General features: G+C 44.7%; 1 protein-coding gene across 1 annotated transcript in view; it reads right to left on the minus strand.

Moving 5' to 3' along the window:
• The window catches only part of LOC311201743 (amine oxidase [flavin-containing] A-like), a gene marked incomplete at its 3' end in the record, with an annotated part of 39,928 nt that extends 19,259 nt beyond the window's left edge, over window positions 1–20,669 (minus strand). Inside the window, exons 1-3 of the mRNA XM_084276171.1 lie at window positions 20,618–20,669; window positions 6,894–6,988; window positions 3,937–4,074 (exon numbers count right to left, since the gene is read on the minus strand). Coding sequence (XP_084132297.1) covers window positions 3,937–4,074; window positions 6,894–6,988; window positions 20,618–20,663 — 279 coding nt within the window. The 5' untranslated portion in view covers window positions 20,664–20,669. The remainder of the gene's footprint in view (window positions 1–3,936; window positions 4,075–6,893; window positions 6,989–20,617) is intronic.
• Between the last annotated feature and the right edge of the window lie 2,971 nt (window positions 20,670–23,640).

Here is a 23,640-nt window from a genome sequence, read left to right on the forward strand (position 1 = left end):
TGAAGAAACTGAGTCTGAATTCAGAGAGCCTGAAATTGATCACAGACACAATAACCCCTTGTACAGGGGGGCTGGACCTGTAAGAGGTGAGACCTGACCACAGGAAAACCCAATTCTAACAAATTCCAGGAGAGAAATTCCCATTGCCCATCAGTGAGTGTGAGCTTTAGCCACATCAATTTTTGGTCTCTCTCTTGCACAAGTATCTCCACAGCAGAGAATAAATCCAGCCCAAACGACCTGGGGCTGGCAAGTTATTCATTTGTTTTTAATATTGTCTCCCTACTAGGCAGAGGAGCTGTGGCTGCATGTTTCACAGAGGAGCTCACTGCAAGCCGGCAAGATCTTGCAATAGTCCATTTTTAAACAAGTTTATAGTGTTCTGAGTATATTATTTTGAGAACTACTGTTTTCTTAACTGAAAGACAAATAACCTACTGGCTCTGCTCCCATGCTAACACAAGGCTGCTTGACTGACCCACAGAATTTATCTAACTTCTGGGTTTTTTTGTCATTTCCTGGCATGTTGAACTCGTTCCTGCAGACCTCAGATCTGAGTCCCGCTGCCTCGCCTGGATTAGTTACCTCTTACCGATCCAAAGGAAACAATATCCCCAAGCACAGTAGTTCTGTGGTTAGGAAGAAGTCAGCAGAGAGACATGTGGTCTTCAAGGTCGGGGTTTTTTTTCCCCCTGAGCAAGGGCTGCGCTGTGGCTTGTAGCTGGAACTACAGGAATTAAGCCTGAACTGCCCCTGCTGTGACACCACCCCAAGTTTCAATCCATGAGGAGCAGACAATTTTTTCAGTCTTGAGAGAGGTAAATCCAGCTCCTGCTCGCTGCACTGAGGATAAGCATCCCTCAGGAAGCACAGGGAGGAGCATCCCTTGTATCCCAGGGCAGGTGTTCTATTGCCCTTGGGCCGTGCGCAGCACGCATAGGATAGAGCGGAAGACGCAGCTGGAGCAGAGGATCCCTACGGTGGAAGCCCTCAGATGGGCATCCTTCCCTGCTCAGTATCTGCAGCAGGTCTATCTAGCCCTGTGAGCACTGCAGTGCCTTGGACTGCCTGTGATTCCCATGTCGAAACTCCAGATTCATGGCAATCTGCACAGTTTTAGTCACAGACTTACCTGCTGCACCCTAAGCTCTTAATTCTAAAGCTGGATAAAGGAAAGACTAGATGGATAGCATGAAGCACTGCAGATAAATGTCCATCTTTTTGTTACCTTGCTCTGAAAATCATAAGCAAACAAAGCAGCAAAAACAGTCCTTACTGACGTTACATACCCCAGAGCTGGGTGCTGCAGCCAGCTATCAAAGGACCACAGTTATGAGAGAAGTTTAATACCACACCAAGGCCATAACACCTTTACTTTCTAGGGTCTTCTACAAAAGAGAAGGTGAAAATCAAGCACAGCATGACCTTCAGGGACTTCTGTAAGAGTAAAAAGCTACACGTGCCTTCTGGGAAGGGAGAACTCCAGCAAATCTCCCTTTTCTCAGACCTAAAGCATTCTGGATTAATTACAGGACAGTGGCTGCCCAGCAATTTCACAGGAAAGGAAGTCTGGGGCTTGTAACAAAATTTAGGGTTTGAAGTTACAGATTTACAATCACAGGACACAAACAAATTCCTGATTTCTATCACTCCACATGATCATGCTAACTGATGGGAAAGAATGAACAATTAAAAAAAAAAAGAAAAAGATAAACAGTATTTACATATTTAGATTTTTCAAATAAGCTGTAACTACAAGGGAAACCTGCCCACACAAAGCAATGTGCTTTTTAAAGCTTGCAGTACATGGAATTTTTCCACACACACATGGGAAAAATTCTTTTCAGAGCAAAGAAGCTCATGAAATCCCTCTGGGGATTTCCACTTTCTCTTGGCTGCTTCCACTGTGAGGATAAACTATTTCCTCACTTTCCCCTAACTCGTTCCAGTCGGTACCCTGGAAATTTCAGAAAGAGCCAAACTGAAGCAATTGGTACAGCAAGCAAAAGACCAAAATCCTCCGAATCTCAGGATACTGCAGATGATACACAGTTGAAGGACTGTCATAACAAAATCTGAAGGCATGTTTAGTCGTTCCTCAAAACACTCTCCCTCTCAGCTCTGACAAAGCCACACAGCACTGCAGCCTTCAGAGAAATGGCCTTGGGAACACGTCTTCCTGCCTGACCTCAGCCACTCACTCCCTCCCTGAAAGCCATCAGCTGACAGAAACAGCAGATGAGACACCAGGAAAAAGAGTTTGTCATATGTCTCAAACCTGAAAGGCAGCAGCTGGCTCACGGCTGACAGCGTATTAGCCCAAGAAACTGAATATATCCAACTTCCAGGCAATGACCCTTTAATATCTAATCTTCTCTTTGCTAACACATTTTCTATCTTTTAGGAAGTATCACAGGTGCTCAGGTTCCTGAAATGTCTTTAATGAACATGTGGGGTGCACCTATAGCCAGGAGAGCACAGATCCCTACCTGGACAGCTCACTGTGACAGCCTGGGAACAGCATGTGGTGCATAGTGGGTGGTGCACAGGCACTATGTGCAAGCCCAGAGGTCCTTGAGCACTCACCAGCCCAGCCAATGGACAGGACTGTGCTGCCTGTTTTCAACAGGCTTCACATAGCAGCTGGATGTAAGAGGAGGTTGAACAACAGATCCCTAAAATAAAGGGTACACTGTCTACACAAGTTCTCTGGGAAAAAGTAACGAGAAAGAACAGTGGAATACCTTTGAGAAGGAAAACAAAAGGCCTGAAGTTCATGGGAAGAAGATGTGGTAGGAATGAGATGTACTGGAGGCGAAGCATCAAAATTATTTCTCCAGTACTTAAGTCTGTCCACTCTGGGAGACCTGAACACCCCTTTGTTGTCACCATGTTTCAATAACTACACCTCCCTCGGGGACCCTGGTTAGCTCGGCAGGATCACGATGCCAAATCTAGAATTGATCCACAGCCTGTGATCAGCTGAATAGCTAATAGTGCTGTCTCTTGCCTAGGAACATGCTTCCACTTAAAAGAAAACTTATTACATGGTCATGTGAGGATGCACACAATGTAATATGGGACAAAAAAAGCCACAGCTTCAGTGTCAAAATGGATTAAGGACTCAAATTCATGTAACCCATTAGAGCCTTTTATTTAACATACAGAAGATAAGTGCCTTTTAAGATGCTGAGAGACCCATGTCTGAGCTTAAATTATGTAGAGTGGGACAAATGTTCAGCCATTACAGACTGGCCCAGCCCACTTGCTGTAGAACTAAAACAATTTTCCATTAAAATAACATTCTTTTTAGTACTATGGAGTGCCTGTGCAAATGTTTAAAATGTGACTATTCTATGGGCATGGCATGAATAGGCCCAATAAGAAGAGGCCACAGAAGGAGATGATAAAACTTTGCAGCATGAGCACAGTCCTCTAACTGTCAGAAGAAAAAGTGGGAAGATAATAAAAAGGAAGCCAGCTAAGGATCCATCACATCGCCTACCAAGTAAATTGGGAAAATACTTTATACTACTCCCAGACAAGTCCCATAATACTGTTGTCTAGTCTTGTCATTCCATAGTATCCAACAGTGTCATTTTTTTCTTGTTTAAATTTGGCTTTCATTTCAGAAAAAGTAGTCTCAGAATTTCAGGAAAAAAAATTCTTCAGAGGATGTGTGCAAAGATAATCAGGTGTGAAACAAACTCCAAATTTATTACCTGCTGTCAGTTCCATTTCAAAGTTTCCTTTTCAAAAGGAAACAAGAACCACTGATACCACTCCCAAAATGTTAAAATAGTGTAACACCACTTCAAACAGGCGCTTAGTAGATTACTAAAAGCAAGCTTTTAATGAAAACTTAATGATTGTCAGTAATTTCCAAAGCTCCGTGATACCCTTGGGTATCACAACAATGAAAGGTGCAAAACTTACCCCTTTATAATGCATCATGTGGCCCTCGACATTCACTTTATAGGTCTCAACACCCAGCTCTTTTGCCAGTCGGAGAATCCGGTTTTGGGTAGGCCCCACGTACGATCCACCAACATCTACGTAATTAACCTGATTGTTCTGTCAAAAGAAAGAACACATGAATCAGAAGCTTTGAAGGAAGCTCCTCAATACAAATGCCTAGAAGAAGAACTATCCCATACTGGCTAGCACTACAACAACATGCACAGGAGAAGATGTGTACTGACTGACTTCAGAGTAGGCAGCATTGAGCTCAGTATCGACACACAGAGATCACAGTGTCTTCACTCTGTCATGCACATGTGTGCAACTGGGTTTAACTCTTGCTTAAATTTCACTATAGTTTTCAGTATTAGCTTTTCAGTCTCACAAAAGACATGAGAAGATGAAGAACTACCCAACCAGTCAATACTTTGGTGAAGTCTAACCCCACTTTTTCAGTATTCATGTTACTTTTCCTGCTACTGCAAAACATTTGTCAAGTTGAAACCATCTCTGGCACAGAGGCCTGTTTTCTCTTTGTAGACATCTGCTTAGATTTAATGCTGTAGATGCTGAGCACTGCACTGCAGTATTCAAGGACAGTAATCCCCTTTCCAGCATGGCACATCTTGGCTCTCGCCTGGTGAGCTTTGGCTAGCAGCCCCCACCCATGCCTGCCACTGAAGGTGCTCCACACACCTCTCACACCAGCACTGCTCTCATTTCAGAAGCAGGAATCAAGAAAAAAAGTTCTAAGGATGCATACTAGCACAAGCAGGCTGATTTCCCCAAATAGTAACTTTATAATACTGTTTATAGTGAGCATTTTTAGCCAGGCACTCTCAGTGTCATAGAATGATGGTGTTTACACTTCATGTTTCACGTACAATGATTTCTGCTGAAAAACCACTGTTTATCTCTGGTTCCCCAGCAATGGCACCTGACATAATTTAACCCCCCTTTACTTCCAGGTTGGGAAGTAGAGGCAATATCTGAATTACATTACCCTGCTCCACGGGTGACTTGTCATTTCTCTCATTTTCTTTTTAATGACAATAAAGATGAGGTCCATTTTTAAAAGAGGGAGAGTTATTTCAGATAATTTTAAGCTGCATTAAAATGTATGTTTGAGCTGTAATGAATGTCTGTGGCCCTGCTCAGGCTGCTTCCTGTAGGGCTCTCAGTTATCGGGCCTGTTACGGTACGCAAAGCAAGATGGGAATGAGAGGAGAAAGGCTCTGACACTCGCGGTCTCAGGTGGTAATTTCCTTCAGTAACGTTAGAGACAGAGCAGATCCTGCATTGGACAGAGGGTATGGACCGTGTGGGTGGAATTCAGTTACCTTAACACAGATGTTTAACACCAGTTTAGACAGCCTAAGGTATCCAAGAATTCTGTGCAAGGTGGACAAATTTGACTCATGACCCACAGAAGACCTGCAGCCTGGAGGCCAAGCAAGGTGTCCTAGGGCAGCTAAAATGGCACTACGGACTTCTGGTTAGGCACCCAAATACCATTTGATGGCTCTCAGAGTTGCTTCCAGACCAATTTTAAAGCACCTCCTGTCAAGAGAAGGCCACTGTCTAAACAGAGCTTTATTACTTGACAAAAGTGATGCCAACTTGAGACACCTGTCTTCTTTGGGAACTCTATTTGCCCTCTTCCCCCTGGTTGATGTCAAACCCAACAGAATCACTGAATGGTTGAGGTCAGAAGAGATCTCTAGAGGTCATCCGGTCCAACCCTCCTGCTCTAGTAAGGTCACCTAGAGCTGGCTGCCCAGGACCACATCCAGGTGGTTACAGAGGGAGATGCCACAACCCTCACTGGCAACCTGGTCCAGTGACTGGTCATCCTCGCAGTAAAAAAAATTGTTTCCTGATGTTCAGATGGTTTGGACATCCTGTGTTGCAGTTTTTGCCCATTGCTTCTTGTTCTGCCACTGGACATCACTGAAGAAAACCTGTCTCCATTTTCTTTGTCTCTTTGTATCCTTCAAGACCAGGTTGGATGGGGCTTTGGTCAACCTCATCTACTGGAGAGTGTCCCAGCCCATGACTGGGGGTTGGAACCAGGAGGTCTTTAAGGTCCCTTCCAACCCAAACCATTCTTTGATCCTATGATTCCTTCCCTCCTTCCTATATACTGATGAGATGCCCCACCTCAGCCTTCTCTTCTCCAGGCTAAGCTGTCTCAGCCTTTCCTGACAGGAGAGATGCTCCAGTCCTTTCATCATCCAGACCATTAATGAAGATTCTGAACAGGATCAGACTCAGTATTGACCCCTGTGGTACACCACGAATTACTGGCCTTCAATTAGACGTCATACCACTGATCACCATCCTCTGGACCAGGCTGTTCAGCAAGTTTTGACTCCATCTTATTGTCTGCTCAACCAGCCCATACTTAATTAGCTTGTCTATGAAGATCTTATGGGAGACAGTGTTGAATTACTACTAGGTAGACAACATCCACTATCCACTGTTCCTTCCTCTTTTTACCAAGCCAGTCATTTCATAATATAAGGTCATCAGGCTGGTCAAGCATGACTTCCTCTTGGCGAATTCATGTTGAGTGATGACTTCATATGCCTGGAAGTAGTATCCAGGATTAGATCCTCTATCACCTTCCCAAGGATTCAGTTGAGGCTGACTGGTCTGCATTTCACAGGCTCACAGAATTTTAGGGGTTGGAAGGGACCTTCAGAGATCATCTAGCCCAACCCCCTGCCAAAGCAGGTTCCCTAGGACAGGTCGCACAGGGAGGTGTCCAGACGGGTCTTGAATATCTCCAGAGAAGGAGACTCCACAATCCCCCTGGGCAGCCTGACCCAGTACCATGGGCCCTTTTTCTTGACCTTCTTGAAGATAGGAGTGACATTTACCAAGTCACAGATCAGCACAAGTGAGGGTCCAGCATCTCATGAAGTACTTACTCTGATAGTGAATGTCCTTCCTCCAACTCTGTTCCGGGCCTCAAGAACCACTACACTGACCCCAGACTCAGACAGCAATTTGGCAGCGGACAGACCTACCAGAAAAAAAAGAAAGTGTTTTTAAGCAAGTGACAGCAATCAGTCACATCAAGGTCAAAAACTGAACCAAAGCTTCAAGGTCAATACTGTTTTCCAAAATTCCTGAATGAAGTTAGAAACTTTCCATGGTGTCTTACCACAGAAAACATGTGGCTGATGCTTAGTTGCATGTTATAACCACCTCCATAAGTGGCATTCACAGACTGAACTTCTCCCCCTCAGGTTAGCATTTTGGCATTTTAAAACCAGGAAATTCTCAACTACTAAGGGACACACATCTTACTCTTCATTTGTGCAGCACATAGAAAGGCAGAACCCAGACTGCAGACTGTGCAGGACTGAAGTGATACAAATAATAATACACTAAATAGGCATGTTTCAGCAAGGTGGGCTTCCAACTTTTTTTTATCTCACTCAACAGGTCTCTGCTCTATTCGCTTTATTGCTATCTGTTGTCCTCATTCACATGCAGAAAGAAAGCCTGCTTCACTGTCAAGATTCATTTTAAGCAGTGGAGTTTGACCATGGCAGTCAAACAGGCCGTATGTAGATACTTTATAAAAGGAATTATGGTCTCAGCAAAATTCATCTAATTATGGGACTTCGTGATGGAGGCATTAGAGACAACCGAAAATTCAATAGGACAGGAGTCCTCTTTGCTTTGACAAATGTGAGTTGAAATTGTAAAAAGCAATCATGAGTTTGTGAAATCAGATTATCCCGTTGCCCTGCAGGCCAATCTGGCACTGAAGAATGGCTTCTTTGGAGTTGTTTCCCCTCCTTAAGTATACGAAAGCCAGCCTTATTGATCAGAATTTCCAAGATACCCTGCAGTAAGGAATAATAATATTATATTCATGTTTATTACACTACCTTGAAATGTCACTAAAAGCAACTGTTGGTGAGCTGACAAAGAATGCACGTCTGAAAAGACCAGAAGAGAGGAATTGTTCTGGGGAGTGTTGAGAGCACTCCTTTATTCTGAGGACAATACAGAACAGCCCATAAACTTCTATCCACATAACCCTTTCAGAGGAAGTGGAACACCAGAACTGAGGAAGTTCAAATGTCTTACATTGACAAAAATATACAATTTCCATACTCATCTAAAAATAACTTTACATCCTTGCACTGTATTCTTTAGACTGCTGCTGCAGAAGTGTACTTAATTCTTCCATTCCTTTAATATTCTAATTTTTAAAAATGCAAGTCCTTTGTTAGTGAAATAGGCACCTTATAAATGGATCTAATTTCTTTCAGTAGTTTTTGATAAACTTTTTCCTTCATGAACGTCTTAAAGCACATTTTACTTTTCTTTATTGTTCTTCAATCCTTTTAGTGATGGTGTTTTTTCCTAAACATAAACACAGAATGCACAAGTCTGTAACACAAACTGCAGTATTTTCTTGCAAATATTTTTTTATATAAGACAAAATGTTTTGAGTGTTCTTTTTTGAAATATACACTGGTTTTTGGTCAAAAAAAGTGGATGTCCTACATATATTTCTCTATTCTGTGTCAATACCACTAGACACTCAGGTAAGACTGGATCATTGTTTTGCGAGCAAGTTTACTGTAGATAAACAAGTCTTAAAAACGCACAACACACGTTACCTTATGGAAACTGAAGCAGCAAAAATCTGGCCTTGATATTAAAAAAAAAAAAGTCCAAATCCTCAGCGTCTAAGACCATCATATCATTTCATGGTGTCTACAACAGCCATATTCATACCACAACTGTTTAGCAAGAGTAATGGTTGTACTGGTCTGGGCTGGAAGTTAAGCTTACTACTGGTTCAGAGTTTATTTATATGACGTATTCAAACAAAGGACTGCTGAAGGATGAAGAAAAGATAGTAATGTGACTGAGGTTCTCTAACCTGTTCATGTGTTAAACTGTACTTCTTGCACTCCAGCCTTTCATTACTCCACTCCCTAGCAGTGTTCAAGGCCAGGCTGGATGGGGGTTTGGGCAAGGTGGTCTGGTGGGGGGTGTCCCTGCCCATGGCAGGGGGTTGGAACTAGAAGGGCTTTAAGGTCCCTTCCAATCCAAACCTTTCTGTCATTAACCCAGGTGTCACAGTAGACTCTGACTGCCCCCCAAAAAGAAGGCTTCACAGCTACACAGACTTGGAAAAAGCAAGATGTACATTGGGACAGAGAGGTGACTTACTGACAACTGGGAGAGTGTCTGACTTGCAAATAAAACCAAATGCAAAATATATTGATTAAAGATTGTTAGGATGCATTTATTTGTTTAAAGCATGGAAATTTTTTTTTTTTAAATGGAGGACTAGCAAGAACACCTATATGTGGGGTATCTCTGAGTTGCTGTTTCTTGAACTCAACTCTTTAGCTCCGTTCTGGTGTGACCGAAGCACAACAGATGCAGGTGCTTCCACAGGTATGTATGTCTTAAGCATCCCACAGGTTGTGAAGCCTATGTGCTTTAGTTACAGAATTAAACTTCAAATAGATTGCATAGTTCCCCTTCATCCTCTCCATACCCTGAATGTGCAAAGCTTTGGTCACTGTTCCTGTACCCTCTACAGGACTGGACACCAGAGAGTGACTTTATTTGATCAGTGGGGTGAGGATGAGAGAGAGGAAGGAACAAAAGCTGGTTCTTCCCAGCTCCTTGCCCCATCTCTGCCTGCGCAGAGCTAGCCTCTCACCTCATCTCCAACACCTCCACTCCCTCCCCAGAAGGCATGATGGACCTTCCAGGAGTTGCCAAGGCGGAGGGCAGGACCTTCTTACCACAGTGGCCTCCCACAATGTCAGCACTGCTGTAGAGCTGTGGCCTCCTGCCCATGTGTGGGCTCTGACACCAGCCATCATGTCCTGTGATGGTGTGGACACCCACGGTATCCTGCGAGGCAACACCATACCAGGCCAAACCGAGCACCGGCCTGCGACCTCTCAGGCCGCAGCCAGGTTATTTTAAAACACACCTACATATGACTGCAGCACGGACACACCTGTCACAGCCAAGGCAGCTGCTGTGCCTCCTCCTCCAAGCTTAGCCTAGAGATAAAGCTGCAAACCACCCCAAATCACTGGCAGTGCTCCTTCCAGACACCGCTCTAATTCTGTGGATCAAAAAAAACACTACTTGCCTCAGAAAGATGAAAGGAGCCTGCCAAAACCATGCCTCGTTTGAAGTATCTGGCTGAAGAAATTCACTTGTTATTAGATGAGAACAGGGCGAGATGACTTATACATCCTCCACAAGGGTTTCTATGGCAATCTCCCACCCAGCTCCCCCCGTCTGAAGACGCCATGCTGGAAAGCTCTGCTCCTATTGATTTTGCGGCACTATTAGGGACTCGGAATCGCTGCTGCTACAGATCATACTCCTGCTGCTTTCATTTCAGAAAGCTGCTGTAACCCGACCAAGACAAGTGGTTTCAGAACACTGGAAATACAGTTTAAAAAAACCAAAACACTAAGCTAGATGAATTTATGCCAATCTGCAGACTACCAGACACACACTATGGCTGAAACACACAGATGCTGAATACTGAATTTTTTATGTGGTCTGATGGAAAACACAACAAAGCATGTCTCTACCTCCTATGGGGGAAGACATTCAGCTCTACAGGTAGCACACCGGGCTGGGATTTAGGAAGTTGGAGCTTGACTCCCAGCCAAACCCCATAATGTGGAAAATGCTTCCCTCTTTCATAAGGAAGCATTTCTAAGACTAGTGTTTATGAGAATTAGTCCAAGTTGTGTCAGTACTAGGGTTGATACAAGGCTCACGAACAGACACAAGTTCTGCAGTGCAAAAAAGTTCTTTTAAAAGCTACTTTATTGGAAATGTGGTATTAATTCTGTAGTAATAGTGTAATCATTATACTTTAAAAAAAAAAAAATCTCTGTAAATCCAGTACATCAAAGAGATTCACTGATATACCATGATCAGAAGCAGAAATCACCAGTGTCTCTCCCAGAGACAGTGCTTCCTATGTGATGTATACTGAGTGTCTCCAAAACATGCAAGGGCAGTACCCATACAGGATGACAAAGGGCCAGGAAGGGGAATTATGACATTGTGATGCTATTAATCTTTTAACCCTTCAAACTGAGGCCAGGATGTATGACCCATATTGAGCACACCAGAACAAAGGCAGAGAAAATTACCCGTTGCTATGGGAAAGGTAACTGTGTGCTGGTTTTCTAGATGCGCTGTTTCTTACTCACTAGCTTCCTTGGCAAGGTGTATTTGCCTTTTTTCATCCACCACTGAGCTGAAAGTTTACCAAAACCAACCTAACGAAACATTCCTTCATAAAATCCTTGTAAATCCACCCTAATGTACACTGAGTGGGATAATTACATCATGTGAAAGACTACTAACCTGTTATTGCAGTGTTCTATCAGGCTTTGAATAATACAAGAAAAAAACCTGTTTCTGGAAAATCTCTACATTTTTCAGCTCTTAGCAGGTGAATACATTTTAAACATTTTTTTCTCATAATACATCAGTAAACTGAGAAAATTGTCAATATATCCTCATTAAAGTTCCACTGTAACAGCATACTATTTTTACTCTTTCCCTGATGGAAAACCTAGCTTCTTCCAAACACAACTGAGTAAATAATTCTGGCAATAGTCACCTTAGAATCAGCTCTCATTATTCGACTAGAAGTCTTTTTTCCAAATAAGCACAAACTTATCAGTAGGAGACACAAAACATTTCTACCATGACTGTAGGGTAAATCTCCCTTCCTCACCTTTTTCTCCTCCTCCTCTCCCCTGTCCAATTTCCTTTTCATTGCAATTTTTGCACACATCATGGTATTTACTGAAGTTTTAAAATATAGTTAAAATGTACACAGTAATATCAGAGTGACCACAGAAACCACTAATGATCAACAACATATAGAAGGCTGGGAATGAAAAAACTGTTTTCCTTTCCAGACTAAGGATTTAAAGTTTTAAAATTGCCACTACAAATTTAAAAAGAAAGCCCCACCCACACCTTATTAATTAAATTACAACCGCTGCTCCTTTCTGATGTAAGTTTTTACTAGGCCATTATTTATCATCTTTGCTAAATCCTGGGAAATGAGAGAGGTGCTTGAGGACTGGAGGAAAGCAAATGTTACTCCAGTCTTCAAAAAGGTCAAGGAGGACTCAAGTAACTACAGACCAGTCAGTCTCACTTTCATCCGTGGAAAGGTGTTGGAAAGACTTATCCTTGGTGCTGTGTCTAGGCACATCAAGGATAAGAGGGTCATTAGGAGCAGTCAACATAGTTTTGCCAAGGGGGAGTCATGTTTGACTAATCTAATGAGGATATAACCAGGTGGATAGATGATGGTAGGGCAGTAGATCTGGTCTACCTTGACCTTGGTAAAGCATCTGACAGCATCTCCCACAGCATCCTCGTAGCTAAATTGAGGAAGTGTGGTCTGGAAGGTCATGAGCTGGATTGAGAGCTGGTTGAAGGGAAGAAGCCAGTGAGTTTTGATCAGTAGGACAGAGTGTAGCTGGAGGTCTGTATCTAGTGGAGTCCCTCAGGGGTCGGCACTGGGACCTGCACGATTCAATATATTCACTGACCTGGATGAGGGAACTGAGTGTACAGTCAGCAAGTTTGCTGATGACACAGAACTAGGAGGGGTGGCTGACACACCAGAGGGTTGTGCTGCCATCCAGCAAGTCTTAGGCAGGCTGGAGAGCTGGGTGGGGAGAATTTAACAAGAGCAAGTGTAGGGTCTTGCCTCCAGGGAAGAACAACCCCAGGTACCAGTATAGGTTGGGGACTGGACTGTTGAGAGCAGCATAGGTGAGAGGGACCTGGGGGTCCTGGTGGGCAGCAGGATGACCACGAGCCAGCAATGTGCCCTCATGGCTAAGAAGGTCAATGGCATCCTGGGGTATATTAGAAGTGGTGTGGTTAGTAGGTCAAGAGAGGTAGTTCTCCCCCTCTGCCCTGGTGAGACCACACCTGGAATATTGTGTCCAGTTCTGGGCCCCTCAGTTCAAGAAGGACACAGAACTCCTTGAAAGAGTCCAGCACAGTGCCACCAAGACAATTAAGGAACACCTTCCTTATGAGGAAAGGCTGGGGGAGCTGGGCCTCTTTAGCTTGGAGGAGACTGAGGGGTGACCTTATTAATGTTCATAAATATGTAAAGGGTGACAGTCAGGAGGATGGAGCCAGGCTCTTCTCAGTGATGGCCAGTGATAGGACAAAGAGCAATGGGTGGAGCATAAGAAGTTCCATGTGAATATAAGGAGAAAAGTTTTCACTGTGAGGGTGACAGAGCACTGGAACTGGCTGCCCAGAGAGGTTGTGGAATCTCCTTCTCTGGAGACGTTCAAAACCTGCCTGGATGCATTCCTGTATGATTTAGTCTAGGTGACCCTGCTCTGGCAGAGGGGTTGGACTAGATGATCTTTGAAGGTTCCTTCCTACTCCTAAAGTTCTGTGATTCAATACACACTAAGCAGCAAGAAGACACTTTGTGGTCACAAGTCTACATTCATTTTTTCTTCAGTGTTGCCTAATACCATAACATCGCCAACTTTCTGACAAAAACTGGGAACTTCGCTCACAACCCCGATAGAACAGTTGATACTGGGCAAGAGGTCACAGTTATTTATTTTGTCATTTTCAGGTAAATGCTTTTCATATCTTTTTCACCAATTCCTTTATTCTCCCTCTAGCAAAAATAATCCAATTGATTCAGCAAAGATTTCTACTTAAAGGGAATAAATATTTCCTATTACAAAGCACATTGTCCAACTGAGGCTGAGCCACTCTAACCAGTTTCAATGGCGCTACTGTCTAAATGCTTCCAACAGATGCAAGCCTTGTTCTGAAGGGTACAAAGGCAGTTTCTCATGGACAGCATAAGCAGAAACACAGTAGGCAGGAAGAAGGAATTGCATAGAGGATGAATCCACTCCTCTGTACACACCCACTCTGATTTTCAAGTCCCAACCACACTGCAGTAAACAGCTCTTCACCAGAGTAATGCTCTCCTCCTCCCTGCAGAACAACATCAGAAAGAAGTTACCTAGTGTACGCATGGGGTTAGAAATGGACCACCCTCGATCCCCTTACATATTAAAATGAGTAGCACCAGTTAAAATGATGATCGTTTGATTCCATCTGTTTTATGTAAACATCTGAGGTTTGCATACTGGCCAACTATTGATAATTGGTTTAATCAAAATGCAGAATAAATTTCTCTCTGTTGAATGGCAACCTTCAGCTAAGTAAATATCTGAAAAAAATGTTGGTGAAAAGCTATGATCTTAGAATCATAGAATGGTTTGGTTGGAAGGGACTTCAAAACCCATCTAGTTCCAACCCCCTGCCATGGGCAGGGACACTTTCAATAGACCAGACTGCCCAAAGCCCCACCCAACCTGACCTTAAACACTTCCAGGGATGGGGCTTCCACAACCTCTCTGGGCAGCCTGTGCCAGGGCCAGGGCCTCACCACCCTCATAGAAAAGAATTTCTTCCTAACGTCTAACTCAAACCTGCCCTCTTTCAGCTTGAAGCCATTGCCCCTTGTCCTGTCACTACACTCATCGGTGAACAGTCCCTCTCCCACTTTCCTGTAGGACCCCTTTAGGTATTGGTAGGCTGTAATTAGGTCACCCCAGAGCCTTCTCTCCTCCATGCTGAACAAACCCAACTCTCTCAGCCTGTCTTCATAGCAGAGGTGCTCCAGCCCCCTGATCACCTTTGTGGCCCTCCTCTGGACTCACTCCAATAGCTCCACGTCTTTCCTGTACTGGGGGCCCCAGATGTGGATGCAGTACTCCAGGTGGGGTCTCATGAGAGCAGAGTAGAGGGGCAGAATCTCCTCCCTCGACCTGCTGGTCACGCTGTTCTTGATGCAGCCCAGGACACGGTTGGTCTGTAGCCACGGTTGACCTTCTGAGCTGCTAGCGCTCGCTGCCGGCTCATGTTGAGCTTGTCATCGATCAGCACCCCCAAGTCCTTCTCCTCAGGGCTGTTCTCAATCCATTCTCTGCCCAGCCTGTAGCTGTGCTTGGGACTGAGCCGACCCACTTGCAGGACCTTGCACGTGGCCTTGCTGAACTTCATGCAGTACACATGGCCCCACCTCCCAAGCCTGTCAAATTCCCTCTGGATAGCATCCCTTCTCTCCATAACATCAACATAATTACCACAAATACCGAAACCATCAGCTTTGGTATTCCCAGGAAAGACATCACTCCTATCCCATACCAGCTCTTCTATGCTAGGACACTTAAGGATCTATCCTAACTACTCAGCTACATCTTTTGCTTGATGGAGTAAACAGCACCATAGGTTTACAGCACTCACATAGGAGACCTAAAGTGGCCAAGCATTTGATCCTGCTGGTGCACATTTTATTTTTGCCAGAAACAAAATGCAACATGTTCTTCATTCCAGACTAGGACTGGCTGGGACTAATCAGGTTAACCCTTAGTTAGACAGTGTTTAGAAATGATGCATTTACCATAGAAAACCACATGAAGGACATGATGAAAGATGAAGAAAATTTTAGTATTTCTACATCTGGTTATATAATGAAGAAATCACAATCGTATTTTGGCCAAAACTAAGTATCAAGCACTGAGCACAGCACAAAGGACTGGCTTAACCAAAATCCATGCTCCACCTCATAAGGTTTTGCATCTTTAACAGCAAACCATCAAAGTATATTTTCAAGAAGCAGACAAATGGAAAATGGAATTTCTGCTTATTTGAGATTACTGTATAAAACATCCATTACACTTTGTACAGGGGTCTGATTGTTTTGTTCTTGCTGTAAACTTTTCTTATAATGACAGTCATCTTGTACACAGGGAACTGAGAGCTCTGTGGAACACATTGCTATTCATTTCTGCATCCCAAAAAATGACCTTTTGGAATTTCTGGTACTGAGTAACAATATTATCACCAATTATAAGCTTTCCTCTTGGATCCAGTACGAAAGCAGGAAGGAACCAGGCAGCTGGAGTCCAGCACCAGGGCAGATGAAAAGAGATAAGCACAGGATACATTTTAGGAACCAGCTATTCCATTCCTACAAGTCAAATTCTTGGTAAATTTAGAAGTAACAGTAGAAAAAAGTCTACCAAAAACTGCTCCAGATTTATGCAGGTGGTACAGATTATATCTTCTACTAGTAACTGTGTATTTGACAGTTTATCTGACACTACCACCCACCAGCAGCCTGGCATGCTGTCAAAACAAACAGAGCAATATACAACATACGTTGTGCTGCCATCATAGCAAGCAAGGAAAATCTGCATTTCCTCATTATTCAGTCTTTCACTCAGAGATCACAGCCAATGCGTAGGTAGCTCAAGTGGTAACGTTGTCGATCACGCACCCTGGAGCAGGAGATGCCAACACACAGCACTCTTCCATGAAGAAAAAAACCCCCAAAACCTTAATAATGTATCATATGTTTTCTTTCAATATACAGACTAATTGCTACTCTTTTTACACCCTGGCTTCTCCTACAGTTTGTGGCCCTTGGCCTCCTCCGTAAAGTGCAATAGAAAACAGGGCTGTTTCCGCACGTGGCTGGCAAACCTCAGTGTCCATCCTGCTGAGCCATGAGTTCTCCACGTTTCTAGTTAAGAAATGTGGTTTTATTCAGAAATAAGAGCTATCCATGTCAAAGAACAGTAATTTTCAGTGCTAGCTTCAGTTAGGGCTGTGTTTCCCTTGTGCTTTGTTCTTGCAATACACACAGTGTGCTGAAAATTCTTCTAGAAGGTACTTGCATAGAAGCTTTCTTGGACTTGCCTGTGTCTGGATATACCCCTCCTTATCTGGTCCATCTCTGGTTTGCATTATGTAGAACAAACATTCTTAATTCTCCACGCCAAAATTCATGCATAAGATGAGGCTGGCACTCTAAACTTCTTGCTGAAAAAATGTTGTAATATTCTGCTTGCACTCTTCTTTTTCCTCCCTCCAGCCCCCTCCCCCCCCCTCCAAAAAAAAAAAGAAAAAAAATCAAATTATTTAAGCTTGAATGTTCAGGGTGATTTCCAGAGTGACTCTTTTTGGCTGAAAAATCTTGGTCAAAATTTCCTGGCTATTTCTAAACCTCTGGGAAACAAATATTGCTCGTCGATTCTGAAAACTCATGGCTTCTTTTTAATTCCTATTTTGGAAGTTCTAGCAGCCACTTGAAATTTGGCAAGGAGGAAGCCTTTGAATCAACATAGTGCATTTTGTTATCCATGTGAAAATATGCCCCAATAAGGTCAGCTAAAGAAGTTTTGATGAATTACAGGTCACACGTAGTCAGCAGCCATTTTCTAGATCTGAAAAGCTGAAATATCTGAGGTTTCTGTCAAAACTCTCCAGCACTTAACGCTGTCCAGTCATTAACGAGCATCCTCAAGGAGTGACTGCGTATCCCTGAACTCTACAAAACTTATATGTCAGAGCAAGTGACTTACAAGCTCCATCCTAGGGCTACAGAGCCAAAATCCAAACTTCCTTGTAACTGTGGTCTTAGCTTGCGGAGCAGGGAATGGAGCCTGGGATGGGGGCATCATGTCAGCAGTGACTTGCTGCATAAAAGGGACAACTTACTGTCAATACAGTAGTTTGTCGTCCTCTGTGTGGACTACCTCCTCAACTAGTGTAGCTCTTTAACTCAAGTGTCAGAGGACTCTCTGATGGGACATCAGGGTTACAGTCCCAACGATTAATCAGACACGCTTCCATGGCATGACATGTTCTGTCAGCCTGCTGTGTTTCACAAGCAAAGCAATTACACTGCCTACACCAAAATGCACAAGAAAAAGGTCAAAATTAATATAAGCCAGAATATCCACTTCAGTTCAGTAACCCCCCCCCCCCAAATAGAAAATGGGAGCAGTATTTAGGACATATAAATAAGAACACCCTGTAGGTATGGGGAAAGTCTTTAACTTCAGGCATCAGTTTATCTAACATGCTTGAGTATAAAAGACAGTTAATGTTACATGAACTACGGGTCACATAGTTCATTAAGAATGATATAAACACATGTCTGGAGCCTTTCCTGGCCACCATCCACATTTTTAACATGCACGCCCATGTGAGAAGAGGGATCTAGCCCAAACTCTGCAACTCCCTCTCTGTAGGGGTCCAAATGATGCAGTCTGGTGCTGATGCAGTCTGGACAGTTCGAACATAATTCCACAGACTACAGCACGAAAATCTCAGTGGTAGAGGCCACCAGAGCCAAGTAGTTCTTTCAAGAGCTTCCCTACCATCAAGCACTCTTTGCAGAAGCTCCCTCCATCCCTAGACTGCAGCTTCCTTGAGGGAGAGAGGATTCTGCGTCGCTGTGAATGACCACGTGCAGATGTGCACATACAGAGGCTAGGAGCAGGGAAGAGAAGTGTATCTCAGGTTGGACAGAAACCGGCTCTCAAGACCACTCTTCACTTGGAGGAATAGATATCTCCAGAGCTACCAGTCAGGATATGAGCTTCATATTGCAAATATTGTAGAAATATTTTTAAAAGCCACAATCTCACCACTGCAAAGCTCACGCTTTACAACAAACATCTAGCTTATACCTGATATACATTTCATGCATTTCTAGTAAAGAACTAGTTTATCTCAAAGTTTCCTATCCTTTCTTTCAAGCATCAGGCAATAACTATTTAAGATACAGTTGAAGACGGTAATCTTATCAGACAAGGCAACTGCAGATACATCTTCAGAGAAATAAGCAGTAGCAAGTCAAAACTAGAGTCAGAGAGATGTACAGGGTGAAACCCTGCTCATACTGGAGCATGTTTTACTATTTGTCTTGCCAGAACCAAAATTCTAGACACAGATTACTTTTTAGTACTGTAGAAAGCAGCACTACCTGAATTCTTACAGAACTGAGGTGTAGGTGTATTAGTACAGGAACAGCAGCGACAGAGAAGTTGTGCAAAAAGCAAAACAAACCAAGAGCTGCCAGGAACTAGAAAGATGGATTAATCATGAAATAAAGCATTTATCGTTCAATTTTCTAAGGCTGCTCTCTTAAAATGGTGCCTGTTCAAATTCGCAACAGGCAAACAATTTCTACGCCCCTGGTGTGACATAAGGGTTTCCACTGGCATGAAAAATGTTCCTGCACCCCAAGTGTGCTGTGACATGTTTATTTGTCTTCCTAATCCCACTGATAAATTCTCAGGGACTGTAACGCCTTGAAATTTCCTGCTTGGCGTCATTTCAGGCTCCGCACCAGGCTTTAGTCCAAGGCCTAGATGTTCTAAGGTAACTTACCAATTCCTGTACTAGTGAGGCAAGATACCACAGAAAAATACTCTGTTCGTTTTCCAAAACACTGCTACAGGTTGGAAAGGCAGAGAAGGCAAGGTATCCTCAAGGGAAGAAGATCTTCCCAGAGCCTTAAAAGCCATATTAAGTTCAGGTCACCATCAGCTGCCCACAGTATGGGTGCTAATTCCCTAAGGGCACTCTGAGCGTTACAGGAACCTTAAGGATGAAGACTGAGTTGTGCTAGCAGGAAAATTCCCAGGCACCCCGTAAAAATAAAAAGCAAGCAAAACTAGGTCTGTTTGGCCATACTGCAGATTATTTGAATACTTACTTTATCACAAATAATTGTTTAAACAATAACTGCTGTTTTAGCAAATTAAATAATGTAATTAAGTAGACAATTTGCTGTTTTGTGCATTAATTCACCGCAGATTAAAGGAAGGAAAGCCTCTGTCTCCTTCCCAATTCCAATAAAAACTACTTCTGCCCAGAGCAACAATGCCTGTAGCATCACTGAAGTCAGAAGTCAGTCACATAACTCCCCTTTCCTGAATCAGCAGGGAGGTAGCAACCCCCTGAGAACTGAAGCCTGGCCAGACCTGCTAACACGGTATTTATCTGATGGACAGGCCAAGGACAGATTCTCTCTAACACAGGGACACTCCATCTCATCAGGTACCACCAGAAAAACGTCGTGGTTTTCCTTTCCAAGCCCGAGGATCAGGGGCCATGCCGCACTTGCTGGGATTGAAGTGCATCTGAAGCTGAACCCGGAGAGTATTCTGGGAAGTACTTTTCCAGGTCTACTGCATCGGGTAACGAACTGCAACCTGTTTTTGCAGCAGTTATCCATCCGGTACGCTTGCCATCACCCCAAGTGTATTTTCAGCCGCCTACAAACCCCCAGCTCCAGAACACCGTCTTTCTCCGGGGGCCAAACACCCCAGCCTGCATCCCTGCGTTCTCCCACACCTGTGGCCGTTGTAAAGTCCGTTCTTCCACAGACTCTCTCCTGATGAGCACAAAGTAGCCAAGAAGCGAACGCGTCCTCAAACACCAACCTGGATGATTTTCCTTCCCGCCCGCTCCCCCCCCACCCCAGCGCATCCGAAGCCCCTGGAGACCTGGCACTCGTTAACCCCCGCCCGAGCCTCAAGGCCAACTCTGGGGACCGGCCGCCCCCGGCCTCGCTGCCCCCAGGCCCCGCGCTGCCCAGCCGGGAGCACCCCGGCCCCGAGCACCGGTGCCCCCCGACAGTCCCCGAAGCGGAACGGGCTCCGGGACCGCTCTCGGGGTTGGGGGGTGCCCCGTAGGACGCCGGTGGATGCGCGGCAGCCGCGCCGCGCCCCGCCCCCCCGAGACCCACCTGAGATGCCGCCCCCGACCACGACCACGTCGTATTTCTCGGCCATGGCGCTGTCGCTACCCCCGTCCGGGCCGCTCGCTCCTTCCCGCAGCGGCGTCAGCAACAACGACGGCTCCGACCCGACTCTGGCGGCCGGACAGCGCACAGCGCCGTCCCGCCCGCCCCGGCCCGGCCCTCGGGCGCGCCCCGCGCCGCCGCCGCCTATGAGCGCCGCCGTTGGGCGGGGGTCTGCGATCACCACGCCCCTCCGGAGCTCGGCTCTCGGCTCGGCCCGACGGGGCGGTGCGAGATCCCGCCGGGGTGGCAGTGGGAGCCGGAGGGAGGCCGCGGCAAAACCGCCGCCCAGCCCTGCCCCAGGGTAAAGGTTTTGCCTGGGTACCGGCTGTGTCTGGACTCGCTGCCCGGGTGCACCAGGAGGCTGTGAGGCACATGGGCGGCACAGGGACGCCTGTTGCAGCTGCCTGCGGCGGCTCTAGCAGCCCGTGCTCGCTCAGCCCCATCTTGCCCACCAAAAGCTTAGGAGTATGCCAGCGGTGAGCATGGGAGAGCTGCAGTGAGCGGTGTACAGGCCTCACCTGGCGCTCACTGGATGGGTCCCAGTGGCGCTGGGCCCGTGAGGCCGGGAGCGCAGGGGTAACCTCTGCACGCACGCTGCTTCCCAGAGAAAACGCCCGGAACAATAACTGGTGGCCGAAATACCAGTTCTGTTTGTGCTTCTGCTATCGCGGCCCTGAAACACTCAATGGTTGTGATTTTCCCTTTTTTTCCTGTGCGCTTCGCAGCTAGTACAGGTTTTATTGCCAAAGTGTAAATGTCATCTCCCTGAAGCTAAGTAGGAAAAACAGAGAGAGCCCGCCCGTCCCCTTCCAAGTAAGCACAGAAGACCTTTACAGTCCACGTGGTTACAGGAAAGCCTAATGCCACTTGTTAAATATTGATAGAAATCCTGAGGGTCGCCCCGGTTCTGCATTTGTGCTGCACACCTGGGTATTGCATTATTGAGTGAGAACAACCTGATTCTTGCATGAGAATGCAACGCTCCGCAGTTGGTGTCCTCGGAAATGCCTTGGCTTTCTTACGGGGGCGGGAGGGAAATTGGGATTTGGGGGTTGTGGTAATTGTGTCAAATGAGCAAGACATAGACTTGTTGGAGCGGGACCAGAGGAGGGCCGCAAAAACAATCAGAGAACTGGAGCAGCTCTCCTCTGAGGAAAGACTGAAAGAGATGGGCTTGTTCAGCCTGGAGTAGAGATGGCTCCGGGGAGCTTTTCTAGCAGCCTTCCAGTACCTGAAGGGGCCTACAGGAAAGCTGGGGAGGGACTTTTTGGTAGGGCCTCTAGTGACAGGACAAGATGTAACAGTTTTAACCTAAAAGAGGGTAGATTCAGTCTAGATGCAAGGAAGAACTTTTTTTTTTTTGTGATGGGGGTGGAGAGAGATTGCCCAGAGAGGTGGTGGGCACCCCATCCCTGGAGACATTCAGGGTCAAGTTGGATGGGGCCCTAAGCAACCTGATGCATTTGAAGGGGACTTCAACTAGATGATCTTCAAACTCAAGAGTGTCCTTCCCTCCAACCAAAACCACTCTATGTTAACAGTGACTGAGGGCAGAAACATCAATGAAATCATCAAGCTCCACATGGATCAAAACGACAAGGGCCAGGACAATGGATCCACTTTCAAAATAAAAACAGGTATTTAAGAAATAAAGTAGATGTGCACTGCAACAGTAGATGACACTAATTAAGTGTGCTGCACTAGCTGCAGATAACACAAGCAACAGGTGCTATAGCAAACAGGAACAAAACAGATTCCTGCTGCTGAAAAGTTGCTGGGAAATACAGTGGGTCACCCAGAGCAATGGTTTCATTTGAGATCACAACTGGGGCAGCAACAATCAAAATTATGTAGCCCCAAGAATGGGCCAAATTGTGTCAATTTCTTCACCAAAGAACATTAAAAAAATTCCAAAGATAAGTGTCATGGTCGAGTTCTTTAGTGTACTATGAATGGTTTGTTTTTGATTTTGCCAACTCCTGACAGGAGGAAGTCAAACTTCCCAGATGATGTCATCAGTATTCAGTTATGTGTTATTTTGCATCTGCTTAGTACCTCAAATGATAAGTAAGATCAGTCATTATTGTTGTGGAAGTCATAGATATTTTTCATTCCTTCCTGATTTCTCTGTTACTTTATTTTGCCGATGCATCCAAAAATTGGAACACAAACACAGGGAGAAATCCCTGGCACTAAAATAAAATAGTTTTGTCTAAATAATTTTAAAAAAGACCCTAACATTATCTGTACACTGATGTATACAGTATAATTTTGTAATTCTTTATTTGTTTCATGAATGTCTCTCGACAGCTAAGTTGAGAGAACCTAAGTGCTATAAGGCAAGAATCACTAGAAGACTGATTGTCATTATTAAGATCATAATTACCACCATTTAACCACCTCTAAAGTCACATAATTCTTGTATCTTAATGACATCAACAGAGCTTATCTGAAATACCCTAGAACATGCCATCTTAAGTGTTACAGCCAGCTGAAATTTCTGCCATTAACTCATCATCTGTGTTGATTAGCACTCTACTCTGCAGGCACAAAGATGAGCTTTCCAGAGAGTATCAGAGCCTTTTGCAAAGCTTGAATCACATAAATTTACATTCATAAACATTTTAATTCTGGTAATTATATGGTTAGTACTCTGGGTAATGTCAAGCTCAAATATGAAAAACTGAGAAAAATAACCCAAACCTTTCCAACGATCGGACTCAGTAGTTCTGTTGGGAGTACATGTGTTGGGCAACAGGGTGCACTGTGTGTAGCAACTTCAAGCCTCAGTTCTAGGTGACACTGTATTTTCTAGGGGCATATTTCTGGTTTGGAACAGTACCTTAGACTCCTATATGCTAAATTTGGGGTTATCAGTTAATTTACAGTGCTAATGATGTTTACAGAGTTGTTGATTATTTTTTTTCCCCAAGGATTTTGTCAGTAAGGGAAATGATAAAGGGCAA

This window comes from Gallinula chloropus (assembly GCF_964237585.1).
Source record: "Gallinula chloropus genome assembly, chromosome: 1".
NCBI classification, from domain to species: domain Eukaryota; kingdom Metazoa; phylum Chordata; class Aves; order Gruiformes; family Rallidae; genus Gallinula; species Gallinula chloropus.